The sequence below is a fragment of the Manis javanica genome, chromosome 2 (assembly GCF_040802235.1).
Source record: "Manis javanica isolate MJ-LG chromosome 2, MJ_LKY, whole genome shotgun sequence".
In the NCBI taxonomy this organism is placed as follows: domain Eukaryota; kingdom Metazoa; phylum Chordata; class Mammalia; order Pholidota; family Manidae; genus Manis; species Manis javanica.
The window spans coordinates 144,091,401-144,117,140 of NC_133157.1; the positions used below are offsets into that span (position 1 = coordinate 144,091,401).

General features: G+C 40.2%; 1 protein-coding gene across 1 annotated transcript in view; it reads right to left on the bottom strand.

The window, feature by feature from the left end:
• The window catches only part of XKR4 (XK related 4), a 438,738-nt gene that overhangs the window by 155,666 nt on the left and 257,332 nt on the right, over window positions 1-25,740 (bottom strand). Inside the window, exon 2 of the mRNA XM_036999479.2 lies at window positions 24,103-24,302. Coding sequence (XP_036855374.2) covers window positions 24,103-24,302 — 200 coding nt within the window. The remainder of the gene's footprint in view (window positions 1-24,102; window positions 24,303-25,740) is intronic.

Sequence of the window (25,740 nt, forward strand, 5' to 3'; positions counted from 1 at the left end):
AGCAAATATGTACTGAGCACTTATTATGTGCTAGGTACTCTACAGAAGCTACAGATACAAAGGCAAATAAAACAGGATTCTTCAAAAAGCACATGGCCTGGCGAGGAAGGCAAAAATAAGGTACATGCCAGTGGGTGTGTGTCTCAATTTCTACTGGGGGTGAGAGACAGCTTCACAGCAAGCAGGTAATACCTGAACCAAGTGTTAAAGGGCAGGATTTTGCCCAACTAAGATGGAAAGGGCTCATGGGTGAGGCCTAGTGAGTTAAAATGAGGACCCACAGAGCCCTGGAGTATTGAAGCCTATTAGCTAGCCTTCTAGGAAGCTGTGTTTTTCTCTCAATCAGGGTGAGAAGGAAAATGCAGAAACAATGGGCCAGCTGGTGGGCAGGGCTTCTGATAGAAAAGTCTTAGTGAAACACTATAGATCCTTGTAATCACAAATTTTGGTTAACCCTAGAGAACACTGAAAATTTAGAGCATCTTTCTTTACCAGACTGAATTTGTTTTTTTTTTCACATACTCAAAAAAAATCACACCTACTCCCAAAGAAAAAAAATAAACTATTCATGTATTAAGGACATTCAAAAGAATGGCCTTCAGTCATGATGGCAACTCTCAAAGATTTTTTGGTATATTTTTAGCTATGACAGTAACTCACTAAGTTTACCCATGGAATCTGCTTTGGAGGTGCCAAAAACTATTTGAAATTTGTATGTTGGTGTATTTGCTGAAGAATCAGACCCACTGCCTTACAAACACACTCATGTGGGCTGATAGATGCTTTTAGAAGCAGCTTGCAGTCACTCTCTGCTATTAGCTTTGATTGGTTTGCTTGACAGCCTATATTTACTACCATTATGCCTAATCCCCTGTTTACTAATTTATAGGTAAATATCTCCATGGTGTTTTGCTGTCTTGCTATTTTCAGGGATCTTTTTCCCCCAGGTAGAGTAAACTTATCTCCCTGAGTCTCATAGCCAGTGGTTCTGTTAAACACAAACAAAGCCAAAAGCACACAGTCCTCACCTGGAATTGCCATTTCTTATCCCATCTTTTGGCTATTATTTTCTCCCTTGGTAAAAATATTTCAGCAGTTCAAGTCTTAAGTTACAAGGCTACTATTTCTACTTTACTGTTCTGACCCTGCAGCCATTCTTACTCTAACCATGATCTGACAAGTTAACCACAGCCAGTAAAATAATACAAAATAAATAACACACTTGATCCCACACATTTTTCCCAATGTGCACTTCCCTTTCCTCTAGAAAAGTGAAAAGGATTTTCCTGAATGCTTTCTTCTGCCTGCAGGAGCACCTGACCCAACTTATTCTTCCAAACTGAGCCCACAATTCCTGTAACAGGCCTCATGCCCTGTGCTTTGATGTGTGCTTCTCCCTGAAATATTAACACTTTACACACTGACGTTCTGCACGTCCAAAATGATGCAGTACCACTAAAGAGAATTTGCCAGGGGCACTCTGGATTCTCCTTGACTCCTCCCCTCACTAATTATATATTAAAATATAAGGCCATATGTGAGACAATTTATGGGCGAAGATGGTTTGTAGTACAGTGAGGAGGCTGCATGTGCTGTCCCTGCATCCAGAATGCCTCAACTGGAGTCCTGGTTCTGTCCTTTTTCTTCCCAGGACTCCAGACAAGTTACTTCTCTGCAACTTCTCTTCTTTTAACATGACATCCGGGTAACTAAGTACCTATGCAACCTTCTCATTACCCTCAGGTACATAAACTAGACATTACTGGAACTTTAAAGGCCTCTGGAAGGATTAAATGAAATTAATACCTTAACAATTAGAACACTGCTCTAATTATTAGGAAAATAGCAATCATTTCAGAAATGTTAACTATTTAATACTTATCATCTTAGCAAATCCCAAATTACCAATTCACCAAAAATAAAAATCAGTTATGCAAGAAAATGAATACCCAAGCCCCAAATGCCTGTTCTTTCAAACACTCAGAATGCCTAAACTGAGAGTGCCTGGGTGGCTCCCTTTGCTGTGATTAACTCTCTTTCTCCTTGTCCCTCTAGGCACTTAATGCAGTTCCTGTAGCTCTTTGCTGTTTGCATTGAGGATTAAAAACTGTGCCAGAAACTTCAGATACATAAGAGAGCTCTTTAGGTTCGAGTCGTGATCAGGCAGGTGAAGGCCAGCTGAATGCAATTGCCCTTCAGTCTGTTTAGGTTAGGCATTTGCATATTCATTTACTCACCCCACCTTTGCCCTGGTCTGTCACATACATGTCTATGCATCTTACACTCCCTACCATTCCTCCCAACCAGGGGCATATTTTGGAAATTAGTAAGACCAGGTACCTAAAATCCTGAATGATTAAAAAAAGAGCTGCTTAAAAATTAGTAAGCATTAATAGAACTTTCAGATTACAAGCTGATAAAGCTTGGTATTAGTTGGGTGCTCACTCAACCTTCTGTAACAAAACAAATTTTTACAAACTAATTTTCCACCTCTAGCATGTTCTAAGTGTCATTGGAATCAATACCTAATTGTAATCTTCCAGAATCGAAGTTCTGACCTCCAAATGCCCTCCTTTCGCCTCCCTTTAATGGTCCCACTGCAACACTCTTGGCAACATTAAGAATCACCTGATTACCTTTATTGCTATAAACTCTAAAACAAACCACCTCAGCCATATCAGCTAAAATATATTACCCCTCAGTAAGTCACTGTCATATTTTATTCTGCCTCTCAAAACCTAGTAGCTAGCATTTTATTCTTTGGAATATATTCACAACTGTCTTTAAAAAGTGGTTGTATGACAATAAATGCTATTGCTTTGTGTAATAGTGTCATGTTCACAGTGATCTTGTTCCAGGTCAATGACCATTTTCATTCATTACTGCATAGTCCTGTTGGAATTGAGTTGAATACAAGTCTTACTTTGAGTTCTTCTACTTAATTGTCAAACCTCAGCATCAGACAGATAATTATTGCTTTTCTTAGCCATTTAGGATGAGAAAAATTGACAAAGGCATCTCTAATTATAATGTTTTACAGAGATAAAGAACAATGCTTTCTTTTAATAGCAGCATTTAGAATTTGCACAATATTTAACTTTTTGAGGAGCTTTATAACAGAAACACAACGTAACTGGAAAATAAGGCACAGGTCTCTTCCTGACCCTCATCTGACCTCTCCCTTTAGGCCTGGTGTTTAGCCCTCTGGATCTCAGCTCCCCATTTAGAAAATGGGAGCAAGAATATAGATTCCACCTGTGCAGAGAGGGGAGGCAGGGTAAAGGCAGAACCACTTGGATGAAATGATGCCATCTAAATGTTTATTACAGGAAGTTCCACTTAATTTGAAAACCTATTAAACATCCTCAAAGAATTCGTATTTAACAATATTAAGACACCTTATTATTGATTCTAATTATTATCCTTTGCCTTGGCAAAAAAATATTTCTCAGTTAAGAGAAAGAGGCAAAGGAATAAATAGCATGAAAAAATATGAAAGCTGAGATCTGAAATACATTGTATTGAAAATAATTTTATTTTCTTCTTGAAATGAAAATATCATCTTTTTTTCAACATGTCTTACAAATTTGGACTTTTTTATAATACTTGGTTTTATTATCAACTATATGGACTATATGTATTGCCAAGTCTCCTGTGTTGGATGTTCAACACATCAGAAATTAATTTATTTTTAGATGTGAAATGATTTTTTTTATTGTATGAATACCAATACATTTTTATTTATTTATTTTTGTATTAGAATGAAATCTTTCAAATCCATACACATGGATGAAGTCATAAAACTAATTTGGCAGAATGTTCCAAATACGTACAGATTTGTCTTATGTTAGGTTTTTATTCCATTGCTTGCATTCATTTCTGTTCCTTTCAATACAAAATCTATGATTTATAGCAGTTCCTATTTTCTTTATCCTATAGGTATTTCTTGCTGAGATCTTCCAAAATGTTCTTCTGTCCTTTGCCTCAATTGAATCAATATGGGGCTTCAGGAACATTTATTGGTCAGCTGAAATAGATTTCCCACTACATAATTTTTTTTTTGAGAAGGCATCTCTCATATTTATTGATCAAATGGTTGTTAACAACAACAAAATTCTGTTTAGGGGACTCAATGCACAATCATTAATCAACCCCAAGCCTAGTTCTCAACAGTCTCCAATCTTCTGAAGCATAATGAACAAGTTCTTACATGGTGAACAAATTCTTACATAGTGAATAAGTTCTTACATGGTGAAGAGTGCAAGGGCAGTTAGATGTGAAATTATTTTAAAGGATAACTGTTACCTTAATATTAGATCCACCGAAAGAAGGTGGACAGAGTTTTAGTAAAACATGTTTTTGACGGAAATAAACATGATTTTGCTTATTTTGAATCTTAGATTTAGAGATGACCTAGCTCAATTCCTTCTTTGAGTGCATAAATCACCTGTGCAGGATTCTGTTCAGAGTCTTCCATGATAATAACTAGTTGGCACAAAGCACAGAGCAGTTGCTAGAGATACAAATTCTGCAAAGCCAACAGAGGGAAGTCCTGGAAGCACACAGGTGGGCTGTTAGAGGCATGGGTTCTCCTTTGCGTGATTTAGTGGATAAGCCTAGTTTCTGTGTTTGCAGGTGGGCTTAAACCCTACCTACTATCTCATACGAAGTCATTTGCTGGTTATCTGAATAAACAGAAAACACCACAAATAAGTAGGAATGAACAAAATGAGAAAAATACAGCAGCTGGAAGTTCACTTAAATTGTAAGTTTTTGTTACTCTCTAGATGTCTGCATAAGCAGAAGAATGTCCCAGAACTCAGATTTAATTTCCTGAGGGGTTTCCTTTTCCTTTTCACATTTAGAATGAACTTCTCTTTTCTCAATAATTTCGATTATTATAGGAACAGCTTGTACTCTTCTACATGCTGTCACAGACATTTTGTAAACTTCTCTTATTAATCCTTGAAGGGGCTGGACTAAGGAAAATGGCAAAATCCAGCAGCCTTTTGATGACATCAGTCTTTTGATTTTGCTTCCCAAGATGTCACGACACATTCAGTGCCCCTGGCCCCTTAATTTAAGCATATGCTTAAATCTGATTATTCCTCAGGGATACCTGGACATATTTGAAAGACTAGGATGCTGCCAGATTCCCTCAGCTGGGCTCTCATCAGAACCATCAGAGCAGGAAGGCAGCAGGCAGTTCTGAGGACAGGGGCTTTCCTCATTGTGCACTTCATTATTTTAGGACAGTAAGAGGATGTACACGTAATGTTTTAGAGTTAATACTAAGTGCCAGGCCTTGAGCTCAGTGCCTTAGGTGTGTTAGGCCATAGTAAGTGTTCCCAGCATTCATTAGACACCCAAGGAGGTTCTTTGTTTCAGAGGGAATAATTTGAGCCTCTGAAAACTTGCGACATTTGCCTCAGTTTTCAGTGTGTGGTGCTCAACTTGAGAACCCCAGTGGTGGGTTCTCCCAGGGCCTCTGGGAGTTCTGCTTGCAGGTGGCACAGAGTTCAGGAAGGAGTCTGAGGAGCTGGCTGGGTGACAAAGTGCATCTTGCTCCACTGACCTTGAAGCCTGAAGAAAAACCAGAAGTGGAGGACAGCAGCCCAAATCTCTCTATTCTCATTTCCCATACAAATCCAAATGAGTAGGAGGGAACTCCAGGACCTGAGAAATTACTACAATGTCCCAGAGGACATTTGTAACAATTATGTCTCCTATCTGGGCTCTGAAAGTAAGTAGGAACCAGCAGCCAGCACAGGGCATTGTGCACTGTAGGCACTCTGTAAAACCTTGTGGAAAGAAAGAAGTAAGACGATGGTTCTGTCTTCTTGATTCTGCAAACCAAAAGGGAGCATCTTCTTGAAACTCAATTGACACGGTGATCAGCGCAGTCTGAAAAGCAAGTTATTTCTGGGTAGTTTGTCGGGGGAAATGAAGCACCTGATCACTGAACATGAAATAATTAGATGCCTCTTAAGTTCAGCATGTTGCTAGTTTGCGTGCAGGGAAGTTGACAAGCCAAGCTGACAGACACAGAGAGAAGTGCGAGTGTTGGTGTCAGACAGGACCTCTGACCCCCACATTATAAGTTCCATCATCAACCTCATAATATGGCATCTTGTAAAGCATCTCCAAAATTCTGCTCAACAAATAGTGGGATTACTTATAGTGGGGCTCAGCTAGGATAAAAGACTAACTTACTCTGTAGTCAAACTGAGGTAGATGATTGGATGGTAACTGTAGGATTTTTGGTTTCGCATGACAAAAACATAGTATTTTCCCAAAATGATTAATTCAGCAATATCATATTCCATGTGATAAATATAGAGTGGATAGTTTTCAAGCTGGGAGGGAGGCTACTGACCATTTAGCATGCCTTATTTTATAAATGAGAAAATTGAGGCTCAGCCAAGGTGACATGCTAATAATCACTTAGTTAGTTAGTAGAAGAGTCAAGACTTGAATCCACTGCCCCTAGTCCATTTCCTTGTGATATTTTATTCTCCCACTCTACCTTCAAGTGAATTTTTATTGTGAATATATTTCACTACAATACCCTTCAATTTAAGAAATTGAAATTATCCATGCCTATGAAGCCCCTTCCTCCCTTGGCTTCATCCCCATGAGCGACCACTTTCCTGAATTCCAAGTTAATCATTCTCTTGTTTTACTCCATAGCAGGCTACCTCTCTTGATTTGAAATCTCTTTTACTATGAGAGCCAAATGCACAGATGTTCCCTGAAGCACAATGGCTACTTTATAGCTCTAATATAAGATCAGATTTTAAAGTCGTAAAAATAGCCAATTAGGCTTCCAGATCAATCTTGCCCTGGCACCCCATTAGTCACTGACTCACTCTCTTTGGCTCTCAGATGACACTGCTTCTCTCCTGACCATTAAGAACTTGCTTTTTGGCATTTCCACATCCTTTGATAATGTAAATGTAAAGAATAATGAGCTCCTTTGGGGGATTCTTTGTTTCTTTAAACTCACAGCACTATTTCATACCCTACTCATTTTAATGTACTATGGTTTCAAAACCAGGAAATAACGACAACAAAACTAGATCTCTCCTTTCCCCAAGCACTAACAGAGCTTACGGGGACAAACACAGTTACACTCCAACGTTGTCAGTTTTAATTTCCATTCCCAGATGAAGACAACAATCTGATTGGTACCATGGCAACATGTTGCCTCGAGCATTGAATAGGTATTACTCGCACACAATCTTGCTCACAAATTCTCTTTATAAGTGTTAGGAGAGGTGTGATATTCTCCTAGAACTCACTAAATTAAAAAAGGCTGAGGAAAATCTAATTAGTGTTTCCAGAAGTGCCTTTCTGGGGTCTGATAGTATCAGATTACAGTTTCATATTTTTTTACTGAATCTCTGAGGTGAAAGGTGCAGCATGTAGAACTCCCATCAAGCACTGAGTATGCAGAGAATTAAGCCAACAATGGAACGTGCAGGCCCAGTGAACTGATGGAGTTCTGGCGTTTTTCTTTCAATTTTTGATATTTCAGGTTGTTGAGCTTTTCTCCTACCTTCCTGCCATCTTTTCTCCCTCCCCCTTTCCTTGAGGAAAAAGAAGTGGTAGAATTCCTAACTAAATCCCTGAGTTTGTTTGGTAGGGAAGTCTTGGTGCTGTTTGATATTTTGGTTATAAATGGTCTGCTCTTTATTGTCTGTACTGACACATCACAGTTAAACATTCCCTATGGAAGAGAAGCTTCTTGAGTAGCTGCCACCTGCCAGGTATGATGTGGGACATTTACCCTTTAGTGTCTCAGCAGGTTCTGCCAGACGCTTGCTCTGTGAGATGGGGCTCACTTTTCCCATTTCTTCAATGAAGGAATAGATGAAGGCAGGTAGAGAAATGAGTTACAGCTCAAAGATATTAGGTGGGGGAGCCAAGATTCACAACAGTCTTTTGAATCAGAACTTCCTCTTCATGATGGCCCTTGAGGAGCCAGCCTGCATCTCTCTCTCATTCTCTGAGTTGTGGTGGAGGTGGAGGACAAATGTCATTGTCATTAGGCATCATGACTTGTAAGTTTGAGAAGAAGTCTGTGCCTAAAACACTAGGCACATTTGTGTTTCTGTGTGTGTGTGCATGGCAGGGAGTGAGAGAGGCAGCAAGAAAGAGGGAGAGAGAAAAGGGTGTGAGATGAGGAAATGGAAAGAAATATAATCACTTATGATTATTCATTTATTGGACTAATGCTTTTCATGGAAATAAGAGTGAACCCTCTGTAAACTATGGATTTTGTGTGATGATGCATCAACACAGTTTGCTCTTGGTAACAAATGTGAGATGTCTCTAACATCAAGAAGATATGGCAGGGAAGGAAACAGAAGGTGTACAGATTGAGAAAGAATACAACTATCTTTGTTCACAAATGACATGATTATTTATATAAAAAATCTGAAAGAATCAACAAAACCACCCTGGAACTAATGTGATTATTGCAAGGTTGCAGGTACAAGGTTAACATTGTTTTCCTATATATAGCAGTGAACAAGTAGAATTTGAAATGAAAAACATAATACCATTTACATTAGCACCCTTACAATCAAAATACTTAAGTATACACAAAACAAAATATGTTCAAGAGCTAAAGGGAAAGCTACAAAACTCTGGTGAAAGAATTAAATAAAGACAGAATTAAATTCAAGACAGTGTGTTATTGATGAAAATTTGGCAAAGAGATCAGTAAAGAATAGAGTCCAGAAATGGGCCCACATATCTTTGACAAAGGAGCAAAGGCAATAGAGAAAAGACAACAAAAATCTAGAAACAGACATTATAATCTTTACAAAAATTAAGTCAAAATGCATTATAGACTTAAATGTAAAATGCGAAATCACAAAACTCTGGAAGATAACAGTGGAGAAAATTTATAGAACACAGGGTATGGTGACTTTCTTAGACGCAACACCAAAAACACACTCAGTGGAAGAAGTGGAAGATAAGCTGGACTTTATTAAAATTAAAAACCTCTGCTTTTCAAAAAGCACTGACAAAATGATAAACTACAGACTGGGAGAAAATATTTGCAAAAGGTATATCTGATAGAGGATTATTATCCAAATACAAAAAGAACTCTTAGAACTAAACAATAAGAAAATATAACAACTCAACTAAAAAATGGGCCAAAGACCTTAACACATACCTCACCAAAGAAATACAGATGGCAATAAGCACATGACAAGATGTTCCACATCATTTGTCATCAGGAGAGCATAAATGAAAAGAACAATGAGATACCATTATACATCTATTAGAATGGCCAAAATCCAAAACACTGACATCAAATGCTGTGAGAAAATCTCATTCACTACTGATGGGAATCCAAGATGGTAAAGATTGGAACCATCTGTACCTTGGAAGCCAGTTTGATGGTTTCTTACAAAACTAAACATACTCTTACCATGTAATCCAGCAACTGTGTTTCTTAGTACTTACCAAAGGAAGACTTATGTCCACACCAAACCCTGCACATGGATGTTTATAGCAGCTTTATTTGTAATTGCCAAAAAGTGGAAGCAACCAAGATATCCTTCAGTAGGTGACTGGATAAACACACCATGGCACATCTAGGCAATAGAGTATTATTCAGTGCAAAAGAAATGAGCTATTAAATCATGAAAAGAAATGGAGGAACCTTAAATGCATATTACTAAGTGAAAGAAGGCAGTGGAAAGGCTACATACTGTGTGATTCCAACTATATGACATTCTGGAAAAGGCAAAACTATGGAGACATTAAAAGATCAATGGTTGCCAGGAGCTGGGGGAACCAGGGCAGCACAGAAAATTTTTAGGATGGTGAACATACTCCGTATGATACTACAATGGTAGATACGTATCACTATACATTTGTCCAAATCCACAGAATGTATAACACAAGAGTGAACCCTATGTAAACTAAGGACTTTAGGTGATAATGATGCATCAACACAGTTTAGTCTTTGTAATAAATGTATCATCTGGTGGGAGATATTGATAATGGGGGATGCTATGTATCTGTGGGGCCAAGGGGTGTATGAGAAATCTCTGTACCTTCCCCTCAGTTTTGCTGTGAACCTAAAACTCTTCTACAAAATAAAGTCTATTTTAAAAAAGGAGGTAAAACTACCAATTTAAGGAATCTTATACTTTTCTAGGACTTTAGAAAATATCTCAACATTGATGATATGAATGCTAATAAGCTTGTGTGAAAAAGAAATTTTGATGTCTAATGAAGTGAAGATGATGTGTTTTCTAAATTTTCTAAATTTAAAGACAATGCACAACATTTTTTTCTCCCACAAATGTGCATTCTTTCAAAAAAAAATCAAGGTTAAAGGTATTTTGTGCTAAAAATATAGGTCAGTGAAGAGATCAAAGCCTAAGTGGTATTTGCTAGAGGATTTCTGAGGTTCATAATCCTCAGGGAAGACTCTAAGTTCAAGAGACAAGAGCACAGCAAATGCACTTGGTGCTGGCTCCAGAGGGCGTGAGTGACCTAAGGCCAGACAGAACTCTTGAGAGAAAGCAAGTTGATATTTAACTTTAAGGTTAGGTAAAATGAGTTCAAAGTGGTCTATGGTCATTTAAAAGAGAAATCAGATTGAATTATGAACCTCATTTTACAATGCAGACACATGCTGAGGGTGCTCTTCCCCTTCTCCATGAGACAGGAGGGGAGGAAGGGAGAAGATGGCACAGGGGACCACTGAACACCTCGTGTGCCACACAACAGGCTTAGGTTCTTCACACTGTTTGATCCTAACACAACACTGCAATTTAGATATTCGATTCTTTTCTGGTCAGAGAAGGTAGGCTTCAGTGTGGTTATGCAACACCCTTAAGGCTGCAAGGTGAGTGAAGATATAAAGATGACTCCGGATGGAATTTCTCTACATCAAGGTCCTTTGCCAAAGGGAGGGAGTCTGGATGGAACCCTGGGCTCTGGTCCAGCTCCCTCACTGGTAGGGTCTCCTTTATCAACTCACTCTAACCTTTGTTAACCATCAAGGTAGCTGAGCAGGACCTGGATTAGAGAGAGACATTGCTTTTGTTCTGCTTCTAAAGTCTGTCCTACAATGATTCCTCGACCATAGTCTTGTTTGTGTGTTTTTCCTGAAATTTGTAAGCTTAGGTACTTCACTGATTGGATTCTTCCCTTTATGGTCTCGAAATTCTGTACTTGCTACCACTATTTCATCTTGTCCAATCTGCATTCTCACTTCTCTCCTAAACTCTGCACTCAAATGTTCTGGTGTGTTCAGTGATGTCGTAATTGTCAGATCTAACTGATGAGGTTCAATTCTCTTCTTGACCGCTCTCTCACAGCATTTATTTTGAAACAGCTGCCTTGCTACCATATCACTGTGCTCTTTGATCTTTCCCCTTCTCTTGATTTCCTTCTGCACACAGGCTCCTCTTCTATTCTGCACCCTTAAAAGGCAGCGTTCCACCAGGATTCTGTTCTTGGCCTTTTTCTCCACCACTGATCCCTATCGCCGTACCCACGGCAGCCTTTGCACTTACTCATCCACATGTCGCTCGCTCTGACTGGGCTGGAAGCCCTGCAAGGGTAAACGGTCTTAGGCATCTTCATTTTTCCAGGATCCAAACCAGTGCCTGCTGACTGAGTGAATGAAGATTTCCTTCAGGCCCTAAGTAAGACATTGCAGCCTATTGTGGAAAGATGTGAGGCTGGACCTGAAGTACAAAGAGTGATTTTCAGGACCCCCAAGCTTCAGAATCCTGTCCTGTTTGCTGGAACTGGCAGTCTTAGCACCCACATGCCTCATGATCTGACTTCCCTCTCAGGGCCCACAGATCTCCCAACCATTTCTACATCCAGACTCATTTTCCTCATTCTTTAAGGTCCCATAGTCCCTCTTTCACAAAATGCCCTGGCATCCTTGAATTTGAAATACATATCTCCTTGTGTGTTCATAAAAATATTTCAGAAATGAAATTTACTTCAAGTGGTGTTTGTAGTGGCTTCACTATGTTGATTTTTTAAACCTGTGATTTTAAAAATCCGTGCATGTATTTATTCAGTCATTTATCCCAAAAGCCTATGTTAAAAATATTTGTTTCCTATTTTTGTCATAGGAGATGCATTTTAAGTTTTTCCAATTTGAATTTTCACTCAGTGTTACAGCTATCAAAAATCTGGAAGTACTTCATCAAAACTCCTATGTTGGCTAAAACCCCACAGTTGGAGAACTTCATGCCCTATAGAATTGTCCAAATTGATAATATTATGCACATTTGAAAAGTTTTGGAGCTTGGAGTCTCGTTAAGTCTCCTGGGCACTCAAGCTTTTTCTACAGCTGAGTGGAAAGCTGTGGAAATTTAGGATCACAATGAAAGTGCTGACAAAACCTCAGGCAGGCAGCACTCAGCAAGCCCATCCTTCTGCAATCAGCACTTCATTGTCAGCTTTGAGGAGAGAATCTCCATGCGGTTTTAGACTAAGGGACGTTTCCATATCAATTGAATCACTTGCTCTTCTCACCGCCTGCTTGCATCTGGCTCTGACAGTACGCGGGTTACTGGATCTCTCTCCACTGCATACATATACACTGCTATGCATGAGCAGTACATTTTCTTAAAAAGCCTTTCTTGAATCATTCAACAGGAAATGATACCAGTTTTTATTCCTGCTGAGTCATCAAGAAGATATTAGCTTACATGTCAAAGGGCTGCTTTAAGGCTCAGTCTAACTCCAACCTGCCTGATGAGCGCAAAATACAGTCCTAGGTCAAAATGTGCACTTTATGATGGCAAATGTTTGCTCATAGTGAGCAGGCTGCAAAGTGAAAACTATTTAAGTGGTTGTGGGAGCTTCCCTCATCCACCCACCCAATCAGACCTGGGCCAGAAAATCCTGATCCTGTCACTGCCTGTGGCTTCCTAGAAAAAAAGCTATTTAGGAAAATACCTGAGTAAGCCACTTCTGAATTTTGTATTAGGTTGACCTCAATTTGCCCTTGCTTGGTAGCATTTTGAGTATTATTCACACTACTTATTTTTAGTATTTAGAAATAATCATTACAGAATGTTAATATTCAGTGAAAGTAAACATCTGCTCTGAGCTTGGGCTAAAGTCAGGTAAGTGGAAAATAAACATGGGCTTCCGTGCCCTTGAAGGTATGAAGTCTGAAACACTCCTGATATCTGGGGAGGTTGGCAAATTAAAAAAGGCCTTGAGAAAGGCAAGGGACAGTGAGTGAATAGAGACAGAGTCACTGCAGACTCACCCACTATTCAAGTAGAAGCCTCTGCTCCCAACAGGGTGTGCCAACCACTGTGCACTTGTCTATCAGATCTCCTCTCCCCAGCCATGCATGTGCAGTTATTTACATTCTCTGTCACCCCCTCTAACCCACAGAGCCCAGTGTATTGCCCTGTGCCCGAACATACACACAGGCTCACCACATCTCCCAGGGATGGAAAGAAATGGAGAGAGAAGGAATACTGAGTGGAAAAATACCAAGATTTGTGCTTGATTATTGGAGATAATTAAGTAGAACCCAAAAATAGTCAGGCCTTTATTTCATATTATGTTCAAAACGATTCAAATTCAAAACTATTCACAGCTGTGCTGGGGGCTGATAAGCCGCATAGAGTTGATTTCAAGCAGTGGAATCAACGATGAGCAAATGAAGCTTCTCTCTGTTCTTCTAAGTATAACTTGGGGTGGTACCATCATGACTGAGAGGCTATTGAATATGAAATAAGGATCAGTAACATCATTACCCCCATGGCACTTATCTTTTACTCTGCCAATACTTTCCAGTAGAGTGGAGCAGTGTGGCCAACATGCCATGTCAGTTTTACAAGTCTCTCCTTACAAATATGATGACAACTCTTTAAAAGCTCAACTTCATATATGTATTGATTGAGCAGACTGGCATTGTACTACTTTATTGATTTATGTATCGGTAATCCCAAGCACTGAGCAATGCAAAAGCACAGGCTGAAAAGTAAGAAATATAGGACAACAGGTTGTGTTTTGCTTAAACCATATATGTAAGGATTTACCCTGCTACTGGAAAGACCTTTCAGTGACCTGATTATGTGCTGTAAATGGCATCAAGAATCCCATTGCTTCAAGGAGACTATCATCACCACCATGGCGGAACAGACAGATGTGGACAAAACCACCAGCTTCCCCTTTCTGCTTCAGTTCACATTGCTATCCTTTCCTTATAGAACGATGAAATGTTAGGCATAGTTTGTGATGCAGCTCAAAGGCCACTCTTCTCAAGAAAACTTTCCTGATCCTCCCAATATTCCCTGACCCTCCTCTTTTGAACATGGACAGCATGGCATTCTACTTCCTTGGTGCCATTTTCCAGAGATCATCCTGTGTCACCAAAGGGTCTTAACATGGCCACCAGTAGGATCCAGCTTATTGAGTTACGATAATTTTCTGGTCTTTCTTTTCCATTAGGTTGAACTCCGTGCAAGCAGGGGCTATGCCACTTGGTTTTGTATCAATCACACCTAATGAAGGGCTTTGTCACACATCAGGCATTCATTTTTCCTTTTATTCAATACATATCGATTGGTTGCCTACTATGTGCTAATTGTGGTGGTTCCATGCTGCTGGGAAGGAATGTGTAATGGCCTTTGAGTTCAAGCACTGCACTGGTGTCACCTTGTCTGCACAGCCTCTAGGAATTTGTCAGCACCAGCAGGGGAGAATATGCTGTCTTCCTTATACCCTGTAAGGCTTCACACTAAATGCTGTGGAATACATTTAACATATTTATAAAGCCAAAGAAATCACAACTGTCCAGTGGAGGCAGCTGCTTTGTAATCTCTTCAGGGTTTAGCTCTTTACAAGTTTTCTTTGGTCAAATTTTTGGCTTGTACTTTGAGGAATTTACATTTGCTTTCCTTATATTTTGTTTCAAATCAAGTATTGATGATGCTCTTCTTAAAATTTTGTTTCGTCAGTAGTGAACTGCTGTTGCTCAATGGGCTAGATTTAATAAAGTTTAAAAGGTGTGGACAATGAAGTAACAAGGGAAGAAATTAGGACGCTTTCTGGAATTAAGCCCTGCGTATACAAATGGTAACTATTAAGAGTTCTTTCTCCAGTTCTCAAGTGATTTGTCCCATTCTCAGTCACATTTATTGCCCTCATTGACTCCCTGTGCATTTGGATCAGAAACCTGAGACACTGCAGAATTCTTCTTAAGAAATGTACTATAAAATTGCCAGTGTAACAGTATGTATAGAAAGTCTTCAAACCCTGCTTCCTCTTGAGTCCAGTAATTTCCCTTTCAGATATTCATCTTTGACCTATAATTAAGACTATCTACAAAGATTTGGTTCTTAATATGTTTATCATAGGGCTATTTATTATAGCAAATATAGATGATAATGTATGATTTCAAAAACAGAATTAATGGAAAAGAAAAAGATAATCCTTACATTGGTAAATGATGCAGTCATTAGAAATGATGTAGAATTATGTATATTTTAATGGGTGTATATGTTCATGAGGTGTCAAAAAAAGGTTACAGAATAGTATCTATATATTAATTATGTTTTAATGTCATATATACTAAAACAGGAAAGAAGTCTATAAAGATAAGCAGCAAAATATGATAATTATTTTTCAGTGGCAGGATTTGTATTATTTTTGAGTAGTAGGAGGCCATTTTTATTTTCTTCTTTGTGCATATTTGTGTTTTCTATTTTATCTCAACTATCAGGTGTACTAGAGAGTAAAAACTTAATGTTTTAAAAATTCCAAATACATAGAAGTTTTAAAAATATAATATTTGGCAGGGGTAACTCATGTCTTTCATTTATATTAAAAAAAAAGTATGATTTTCCGTGGAAACTTAATCATCAGTCTGTACTGCTTAGTTCTGTTGAGAAGCCAATAAAAAATAAAATAGCTCCTAAGTATGCTAATTACATGCTAAATTCTGTAGTCAGATACTATTTCAGGCTAGTTTCTATACTCCTTGCCTTCCAGGAGGGGTGACAGAGAAGAACAATACTAATACATATGAATGAACACAATTTCAAGTGGCTATGGAGAAAATAATGGAGATAGGAAGAGTCTAGCAGTGGGGGAAGGTGACAAGTTTTAGACATGATGTTCTAGTGTGGTCCTGAGTAAGGAGAATGAACCATGTGCAGGTCCAGGATGACAAGGCAAAGCAGCAGCAAACGCAGTGTCTTTGATGGGGAAGCAAACCTGGCTAATCCTCAAAACAGCAAAAGGCCAGTGATGCTGGCCTGAGGGAAGCAGGGAAAGGGCAGAGAGGTATGGACATTCCAGACCAGGGTGCCTTGTCACACATTCGTTACAAAAAGTTGTACTTGTTTTAACTGCAATGGAGAGTCATCAGGGTTCAAAAGAGGGAAGTAAACTGACAAAAACCAAAGCAAACCCCACTATGGCTGCTGCATGGCAAACAGACAGCATGGAGGCAAGGAAGCCAGACAGCAGTTCATTGGAGAAGTTCAGCCAGGAGGTGGCTGCGATGAGGGAGTGAGGGTAGTGGTGAAGGGCGATCAGATTTGGAATGTATTCTGAAGGCGGAGCAGATAGGACTTCCTAATGGATTGGGTAAGTGGGTGAGGAAAGAGACTTCTTGATCTAGAATACTTTTTACCTTGATCATTATAAAGAAATGCAAATTAAAATCACATTGAAATACTGCTCATCGCTAGAATTAAGAAGACTATCAATGCTAAATTTCGGAAGTGATTTGCAGCAATCTCCACACGAAAGTACTGCTGTAGGAATGTAAACTGGCACTATCACTTTGGAAAACACTTAACATTATCTGCTACAGTTCAACGTGCCTGTACCTAAGACTCTGCAGTCTCACTTAGTATTAACCCAATAGAAATATGTGTATACATGTATCAAAGACATAAAACCCATTCATAGTAACATTAGTCATAATGCCCCCAAACTGAGAAGTGTTCATCAACAACAGAACCGATAAACAAATGGAAGTTCATTCTTATGACAAATTATAGAACAAGAATGAGTTACAGCTACATGCAATTATACTGCACAAGCATAAAGACCAATGAAAGAATCCAGAAACACACATATGTGTGTAACACACACAATCATATATGATTCCATTGATAGAGAGCTCAAAACCTGTAAAATGCATCTATTCAAAATATTGAGCACACTTGGAAGAGGGAGATGCTGATCTGGAAGGGTAAGAGTAGGGCTTCTGTGACGTTGCTAATGTTTCCTTGGTGGTTAGTTTCTTGTAAGTGCATACTTTCTGTGTATATGTTACACTTGAGAAATAATGTTTAAATACTATGAAACAAAAACAGAGACAGAATAGGAAGTGAGGAAGAGGAGAGAGTATAGACAGATCTTTCAAGGAGTTTGTGAAGAGCAAGGAAGTTACACGTTAGTAGGTGATGTGGGCCAATATGTTAAATCAAGATGAGGGTTATGACAGTATGCTTGTTTATGTGTGACTGCAATGATCCGGTAGAAGGGAAAACTCAATAATGCAGGAGAGGGACAGAGGGGATAGTTCCATGAACAGGAAGCTTGGGCAGGGGACGGGGGATGGAATCCAGTGCAGAAGAGGAGGGGTCGGTAGATAGGGGCCTGGACAGTTTATCCACTGTAGACAGAGGGAAGCCAGGTAGATGGAGGCAGTGCATGTAGAGTGGTAGATTGAGTCATGGAAAAATAAAGCACTTTTTATTTTATTGCTCCTTTTTCTCACTGAAGAAGTGAGGTTAGCAGTCAGAGTGATGGCGGCAGATCACTGGGAGTGGAGGACACAGGAGAAGGTAGGAAACAGTCAGTTTGGAGCAGTTAAGTGCAATTTCGAGGAGAAACCAGGTTGGGTTGCTAGGCAATACTGTGTGAACACCTGAGATCTGTGGTCATAACGTTTAAGGAGCAGCGGAGCTCGGCAGCTTGGACTTTTTTTACACGGCACAATCTCCATGACCTTTGTGCCTTTGTCCCATATGACAGTCTTTAAGGCTTTTACTAGGAATAGCTTTAACAAGCTTGGTTTTCAAGTTTCTCAGCTGGAAGCAGACAAAAGCAACAGAACAGAATGGGGAGTGTATGCCAGTCACCTCTTCCCTGGGAGGCAGGGGCTGGGACTGTGGCTGTTTCCCAGCTTCTGGCCCATTAGGTTCTGCTGAGAGGGGGCATTAGCTGGGGCGGGAAGGTGGGAGGAGAGCACAGGAGACTTTTCCAGCTTCCAGCTCCCATCAGCATCCTATCACCATTGAACCTCCAAGGCTCCTGCCTGCAGCCGGGCTTCTTACAGCTCGCCCAGCAGGCAGGTGGCTAGGACCCATGCCCTCAGCAGAAGGGATACTGGGGGATGCTTTGCTCCCTAGCTGCCTGGCTCGCGTCCCGGGGCAGGCTCAGCAGCTGCTTGGCTGACCCTTTGATCACCCAGCACTCATCAGGCTGGGCCCTTCCCCAGGGATGTGAGCACTTCTTCCTTCCTTCCTCTGGCCCTGGAGGTAGGAGCGCCCTCCTTTAATTAGGAATCTCTCACTTTTATGAGCATCTGGTTTTTGTCCTCTCTGCTTTCCAGCAACTGTGGAGTAGTTTCCCTGATTTAAATCCTTTCTTTTTGAAAGGGCTAACATGTGATGCTTTCCTGCTTGGGGATGGTGCTGTACTCGACACCTCATCATAAAAAGCAAAACTCAGCAGGTAATAATCAGAGATATGACACCAAAACCCACAGAGTGGTTTGGGGACATTGGAGGTATGTGCATACAGCTCTTGGCAAGCATTGTACAAAGACGAGTCAGTGGTGCACAAAGCAGGCTGCAGAAGAGCAGAATGGCAGGTGCACGGCCCTCATGATCCACAGCATTCTAGGGCAGCACTCGCCCCCCTAGGAGCCAAACAACGGGAGGCAGGAAAGGGGTCCTGATGCTCTGATGCTGTGTGATTACAGGAGCACACTGCCCTGCTCCAGTTCCAAAGTTGTCAGCATAGATCTCATAGAAACAGCTCTCTTCATTCTCTTATTCCGTCAGTAATAAGCAATATCAATTAAACTAAATGGTTGCAAGAGCAAGGACATTAAAATAAACAGCTTCAGAAGCCCAAACTGGCTCTTTGCAGCCTTAGTGGGGGAGGGTGAGCTAGTATGCCCTGAGGGCTCCCCCCCAGATGGTGGAACTGCCTGTTCTGGAGTACACCCAGATAAATTAGGTGTTTCTAAATATGTTTTGTCACATTGTTTATAATGTCACATCACAGACTTTTAATAAAAAGTGAACTTTTTTTAGGCCATATTCTTCAGAGCTTCGCACACCATCATGCACACAATAGACATTCAGTAAATGTGTTAATTAACTAATGAAAATAGCAACCTCAAAGTAGACAGATCTAAGGGGATGTGGGACGCGATCCCACTCACAGACTGGAGCTCTCGCCTTTTCCTCCCCTGCAGAAGTCCAGAGGTGGGGCCAGGCACAGGCAGGGACAGGGCACTCAGCAGAGGAGGAAGGCGGAGCTCCTGGGGGTGGCTGGGCTTCTTCTCTAACCTGGGCCTCAGACAGGCAGCTGGGTATGGCTCACCTGCTTCACTGTGAAGTTGAGCAACTGAAATTCAATGATGTGGATCTGGAAAGTCCTATCAGGTCATGACAAGTGAGGTGTTTTCACACTTCAAGGTTCACAGTTACCCACTGGGTACAGTCCAATCCCATATCCCATGTGGATTAGCTGGGGACAGAGTTTGCCAGATGTTTGAGGGCAGTACCCTCACTTCTGACTTCCCTGGTAGTCTCGGGATGCAAGACAGGAAAAGAAGAGGAAACTCCCTCTAGTCCTCTGTCCTCCCTTCCTTTTAGGAAGTATTCAGGGTAAACTGTCAGCAGTCCTGGGCACATGACCTGTGGGAGGGCGTTTGTTAGTAACTCACTTTGCACATCACAGCTCAAGATTGTAAAATGAGAGTTTCCCACAATTACAAGGAAAGGTAGAAATTGGAAGTGAAGAACTAAAGCCATCTGGAAAGAGTAAACATTTGAAATGGTAGGTTGGCATCCACTCACATCTGGTGAAGACCTTATTTTTTGTTTTATCTAAGTGGTTTCTTAAATGGCTCCATTGGGTGGGCCGTCGGTGACAGATAACCCCACGCTGCGGGCAGCCCGGCTGTGGTTTGCACGCACTCATCGTGAAGGTTCAAACCGTGAACCATGGTGTGCCACGGTCCTGCAGATTCCCAGGGCTGCTCCTAGGAACATGGCCCTAAGCAGCACTCTGTTGCTAGCGAAGGCCTGGGGACAACTGTTTGCATGTGAATCAGTATTTTCTCTTCCAACTATGAGAGGCTGGGCCTACACAACAAACAGGGTGTTCAGATAGTCATGCTCACAAAACTAAAAGTGACCCTCCCATCCAGCCTGATTATTGCACACGTTCTCCTGGTCACCCAAAATGCCAGGTAGGCTAACTTCTGTCTCTGGAGGTAAAAAACTTTCTACCTTGGTTTGCACCATTTAGATAGAATCAAAGATCCTAGATAGGTTTGAGATGTCACTTGAAAATAGGATTTATAGGTCTTGGACCACATCTTACATCTTTAGCACCACGAGCTGTGTCCTCTACATGGAGACTAGTAGGGCACCACTGCACACCTCTGCTTACTGGGCAGAGTGTATATTCCTCCTCCCCTCTCTCCATCCCTCTGTTCTTCTTCTTGGCCTCTCTTTCTCTCTCTCTCTCCTGGTGTGGACATGGGATCGGATTGGAAAACCATAACAAGGTGTGAACTGGAACCTCTCTAAACACAGAGTACTGTACCGAGAGCAGCCTTACCTTACTACGTGCATCTTAGTCATGCATGTAGAGAAAGGCTGGCTTCCTTGGAAATTTTCTATACTCCAGATATAAATGTCAGCAGTCCTGGGCACATGGCCTATGGGAAATTCCAGGTCTAAAAAAGAGCAGCAGCTTTGTCTAAGGTGACCGTGTGGACTGAAAAGAACTGGATGTTCATGATCGCGGTTGCACTCTGCCCTGATTCTTGGTCTCAGAACAGGAGTCAAACTGTCCTTTCTGGGACGGTACAAACTGAGGCATGAGAAGCAATGATGTTTTTCTGAAACAGCTCTCCATGGAGGCTGTGAGCCTCCAGTACAACAAGGTACCTCTGACCTAACTATTCAATAAGTAAGGAGAGCTGGGGTGGGATTTTCACAGCTAACAGTGTTTTAGGGATACACCTACTTCCATAAGGAGGATACAGTTTTTAAGCATCAGTTTTGGAATGTCATATTTCCTGTTTGATTTTCTTATTGGTTTTAAAAGAGTATCCTTCAAAGAGTACTAAATGGTTGAAACTGGGTTAAAAAAAGCAATTTTCCTTCTATCTGTAGAAAAATAACAATTTTAGACACTCATATATGGAAATGACTTGCAGACTTAGGGCCACTCTCTATCTGCCAAATAAGAATATTTGAAATATTCTAATTCAGATCTGTTTTCAAATCTTTCACAGGTTTTATGCCATTGATTCTTTGCATTCATTGCAGAAAGTTGTGTTTTACATACGAGTCCCAGGAATCTTTTACAATAAAGATGTATGAAAATATATGTTGGCCTAGAGTCTATCACATTTATTTTTCTCTTCCTAGAGGGGAAAAGCTCTGTTCTTCTAATTCACATCAACTTATAACCTGGTTCATTTGTAAGTGGGGCCATCTATCAACAGAGAGTTGAATTTAGAAGTTCTCTCCAAAGATAGGTTTCTCTTCAACATGCAGAAGAATTTAGACAGTGTTTTCTGAGATGGTCTTCAGTTACTGGAAGTAGCTGTTTGTTGTCAGGTATTTCTACTCTTTGGTCTTTTAACAAAACTTTTGGTCCACCTCTCTTGTTAAAAAATAGCAACAATAAGATCAGCCTAGTGGGCTATTCCTCATCTCATGCTCAATGACTTGCATTGACCTTAGTGATCTTTGGACTAACCTGTCTTTTGACCACTTTGGGAGTGATACAGAAGGTATTTTCCTCATGGCTTTCTGATTCCAACAGCAAACCTTGCCTTGGTGAAGGATGAGGTCCAGCTCCCAGTCTGCAACAAGCCTGATATAAATGTGAGCTTAGCATAAACTGGGGGCCCCAGGTGTCTGGGAAGAACCACATTTCTTACGAGACATTTTGACTCCTATGTTCAGAATGAATAATCCAATAAAGACTAAGGATTGCCTTTTTCTACTTTTTTTTATAAAACTTCACAGAAAACTCTCAAACTGAAAAGTTGACCTCATATTCTTAGACTCTCTCTTGCCTTTCCTCCTCTATTGCCATCATCTTTAGGATAAAACTTTTTGCGATTTTCTACATGTTTTAGAAAACTAGTAGAGACACTCAGTGATTAATCTTGAGCCACAAGAAGGTGACTTGCAACATTCTACATTTGGGTTTGGATTGCCAAGTTGTTCTGGTGATGAGGACTAGCTTCTTTGATAGAGATTCAGTTTGATGCTGCCTTTGAGCTTGTATCCTCATTTACAGACCGCTTCCCCCTCACATTTCTGGCCCTGCAAGTTTACTGGACACTCACTGATGCAAAGATGTTAAGGAGCTTGGAGATCATCTAGTTTAGTTTGTGACCTTTACATTTGAGAAACCAGGGCCCCCAGAGAGATGGGGTGACTTGGCCAAGGTCTCACAGCAAGACAGTGAGATACCAAAGCCTTGCTGTGCAGCTCATGGTCTTCCCCACTAGGCATGGTTGTCCACAGCTAATATATATGCCTCACCTTCACCATACTTTCTTCTTCTGTTTCTGTGCCCACACATCATTTTCTCTTTCTTCCAATTTGCTTTCTAGTATTTCAGAATCACACCCCATGGATCTTGTTGACACTTTTCTCAAACTTCTTGAACCCAGCTATTCTAGTAATGAGCCAGGGTTGGGCCAGGAGTTCATAAATAATGGGTCATATAAATAAATGGCTGCCAGTACACCTCCATCTCTCTTTTCCTATAGTATGCTTCCCCCCACCCCCTGTCAATTAAAGCACTCAGCCTAAGCTAATGTGCTCCCTGCTATAAAAAGTTTTAGGGACACTGTGGCGATTCCCTAGACCAACCAGATCAAGTCTCAAGTTAGAGCATGGCCCAGAACATAACAGGGTATGTGTACATAGGAGAAGTCACAGCAAGGCTCTGCTGAGACTGAAACAAAATGAATACATTATGATGCATTTAACTGTTTCACAACATCTATTTAGTTATGGGATTGACAAATTACCAGCAAACTCTTTACTTAGAAAATGGCTACCATCATTTTCTAAGTAAAATGGTAATCCATCATCCATACCCGCATTTACTCATCTACCTACCCACTGGTCCTGTCTAGTTTTTTCCTGCTTCTAGAAAAGATTTGAGCAGCAGGTCCTAAGGAAACATCACAGCAGATTTGTTATAAATGGAATTGTCTTCCTGACGAGATTATGAAACAGGAAAGCAAAACACAAAAATATTAATCTGATGTTTGTTTTCTAAAACTTAGTATGTAAGCAATATATTGTAAATATTGACAACATTTTTTCCATGTCACCATTAAAAAAAAGATATTAAGGTAATCCTGATCATTTCCTTTAATCTCTCTCTGTTTCTTAATGTCAAAAGGAAGTAAAGGAAATAGTTACCCTAATAGTCAAATACATATAATATTTATTAAATATATATATATATATATGATGTTAGAGAGAGAGAGCTATGGCTTTTTTTTCAAATTTTTGGAAATTACTCTGTCACACAAACCAGAAAGCCTCAGTTGACTCTACTATCATATTCATCAAGTATAAAATCATAAAGATTTTTTTTCCACTCAGAGGGCCGGCTGAGGGCAAAGAAGAATTGTCTTTCTATAAATTAGCCATGACAAACAACAGCAAAGAAGAAAATATGCATCTTTCACACATTCCCGCATCACACAGCAAATGAACCACAGGGGGCACCATGGCTGTGCTGACAAAGGGTATTAGAACAGTTCCTTGGATTGTGACAACAGTAGCCAGCCAATCTTCCCCCAAATTCAGAAACCAAATTGCAAGCCCTTACCTTGGAGGGCCTGTAAGCTATGAGTCTGTACGATAATGCAGAGCTGCAGGACCAGCTGTGGAGCACTTTCCAGAAAGGTGGCTAGCAAATGCAGCATACTCACGTCTGCATACTCATACACCATTCTCCAGTAAAACCTCCATCTGTCACTCTCCCCACTCTGGCGACTGCGGATGCCTAAGTATATTGTGTGGAAATATCTAGAAAGAAAACATGGAGAATAAGAGAGATGAGTGATAATTTGTCATTGAAACACCAGGGCTGTTTTTCTTTTCTGCAAGTTGCCATCTGCGAGCACACCCAAAAAAGAATTATCTAGTGGCCTATAATGAAAGTCTGAAAGTTAACCTTTTAGGAGGACTCTTATTATTCAATCTTCACTTTGAGAAGTCACTGTAATTTTAGTCCCCACTAAAGGCTTTCCACTGAATTGCAATGGGAAAAGTGAGGTGAAATGTGTTGGAAACTCACGTATTGAAGGGATTTGCTACTTTGAAAATCTATGTTGAGACTTTCTTGTCAGTGCCTCTAAGAGCTCAATGATAATCAGGAGGTGGATTTCTCTAGGGCATGATGCAAATTTGAAGTACTAGAATGTAAGTGCCTGTAACCCTCCTGACATCTTATTAAGAACTTGTAACTGAAAATTTCAAACCTATATAAAAGGAGGAAAAAAATAGCATACTGGGTCTACCCAGATTAATTATCCATACCCTGCCATCATTTTTCATTCATACCTCTATGTACTCCCTGATATTAGATTATCTTGAAGCAAATCCTACACATCTTATTATTTTATTGGTAAATATTCTATAAAAATGATTTATAAACATAAATGTAATAACATTATTACAAATAAGGGTAGTTTCTTGATAGTGTCAAATACACATGTGTTCATATTTTCCTGATCATAGTTATTTTTTCAGGTTGTTGAAGTACCACCCAAACAAGGCTCACACTTGATGATTATTTGATATGTATCTTAAGTCTCTTTTATGTTTCTAACATTTCCTGCATATTTTTCATTACCTTGCTTTAGATGACTGTACTCTACTCACAGGGTGTGACCAACACATCAGCCCTTTGTGTTTTCTTCATTTGGAGAGTTAGTATTAGAAGTCTGATCAGATTCAAGGTGGATCATTTTTAGAGGTGATGTTAAGCGCTTTCTCTTTATGAATGTCATCATCCGAAGATGATCCTTTCCCAGATCCACTTATTCACTAGCAGGTGCCAAAGGAGGATATTCTGTGTCCACCACCATTCTTTTTTTATGGGCTAAACTACTTTTCCAGCCTTGTGTCAATGTCTTTACAGTATGTTTTACTGTCTGGAGCTTATTCTCTAGTAGATTCCATAAGAAAGGTACATAGGGATAATGTTCTCTGAGTTCTTGCGTATTTATCACAGTATGTGCCTATCACTCTTCTCTTGGGTGGGGAAATGATACCTTTTTCTATGCAGACCATGACACCTCACAGTTTTAACTGGACACCAGTGCTCTTTTTTGGAATCTGTGGAAGAACTGCACCTACCCAAGGCTATGACTCACAAATACCAAGACAGAAAGATACCAACCAAGTGCCGAAACAGAAGAGCTGGGCGACCTTTTCACTGGAGAGTCAGGTCGGATAATAG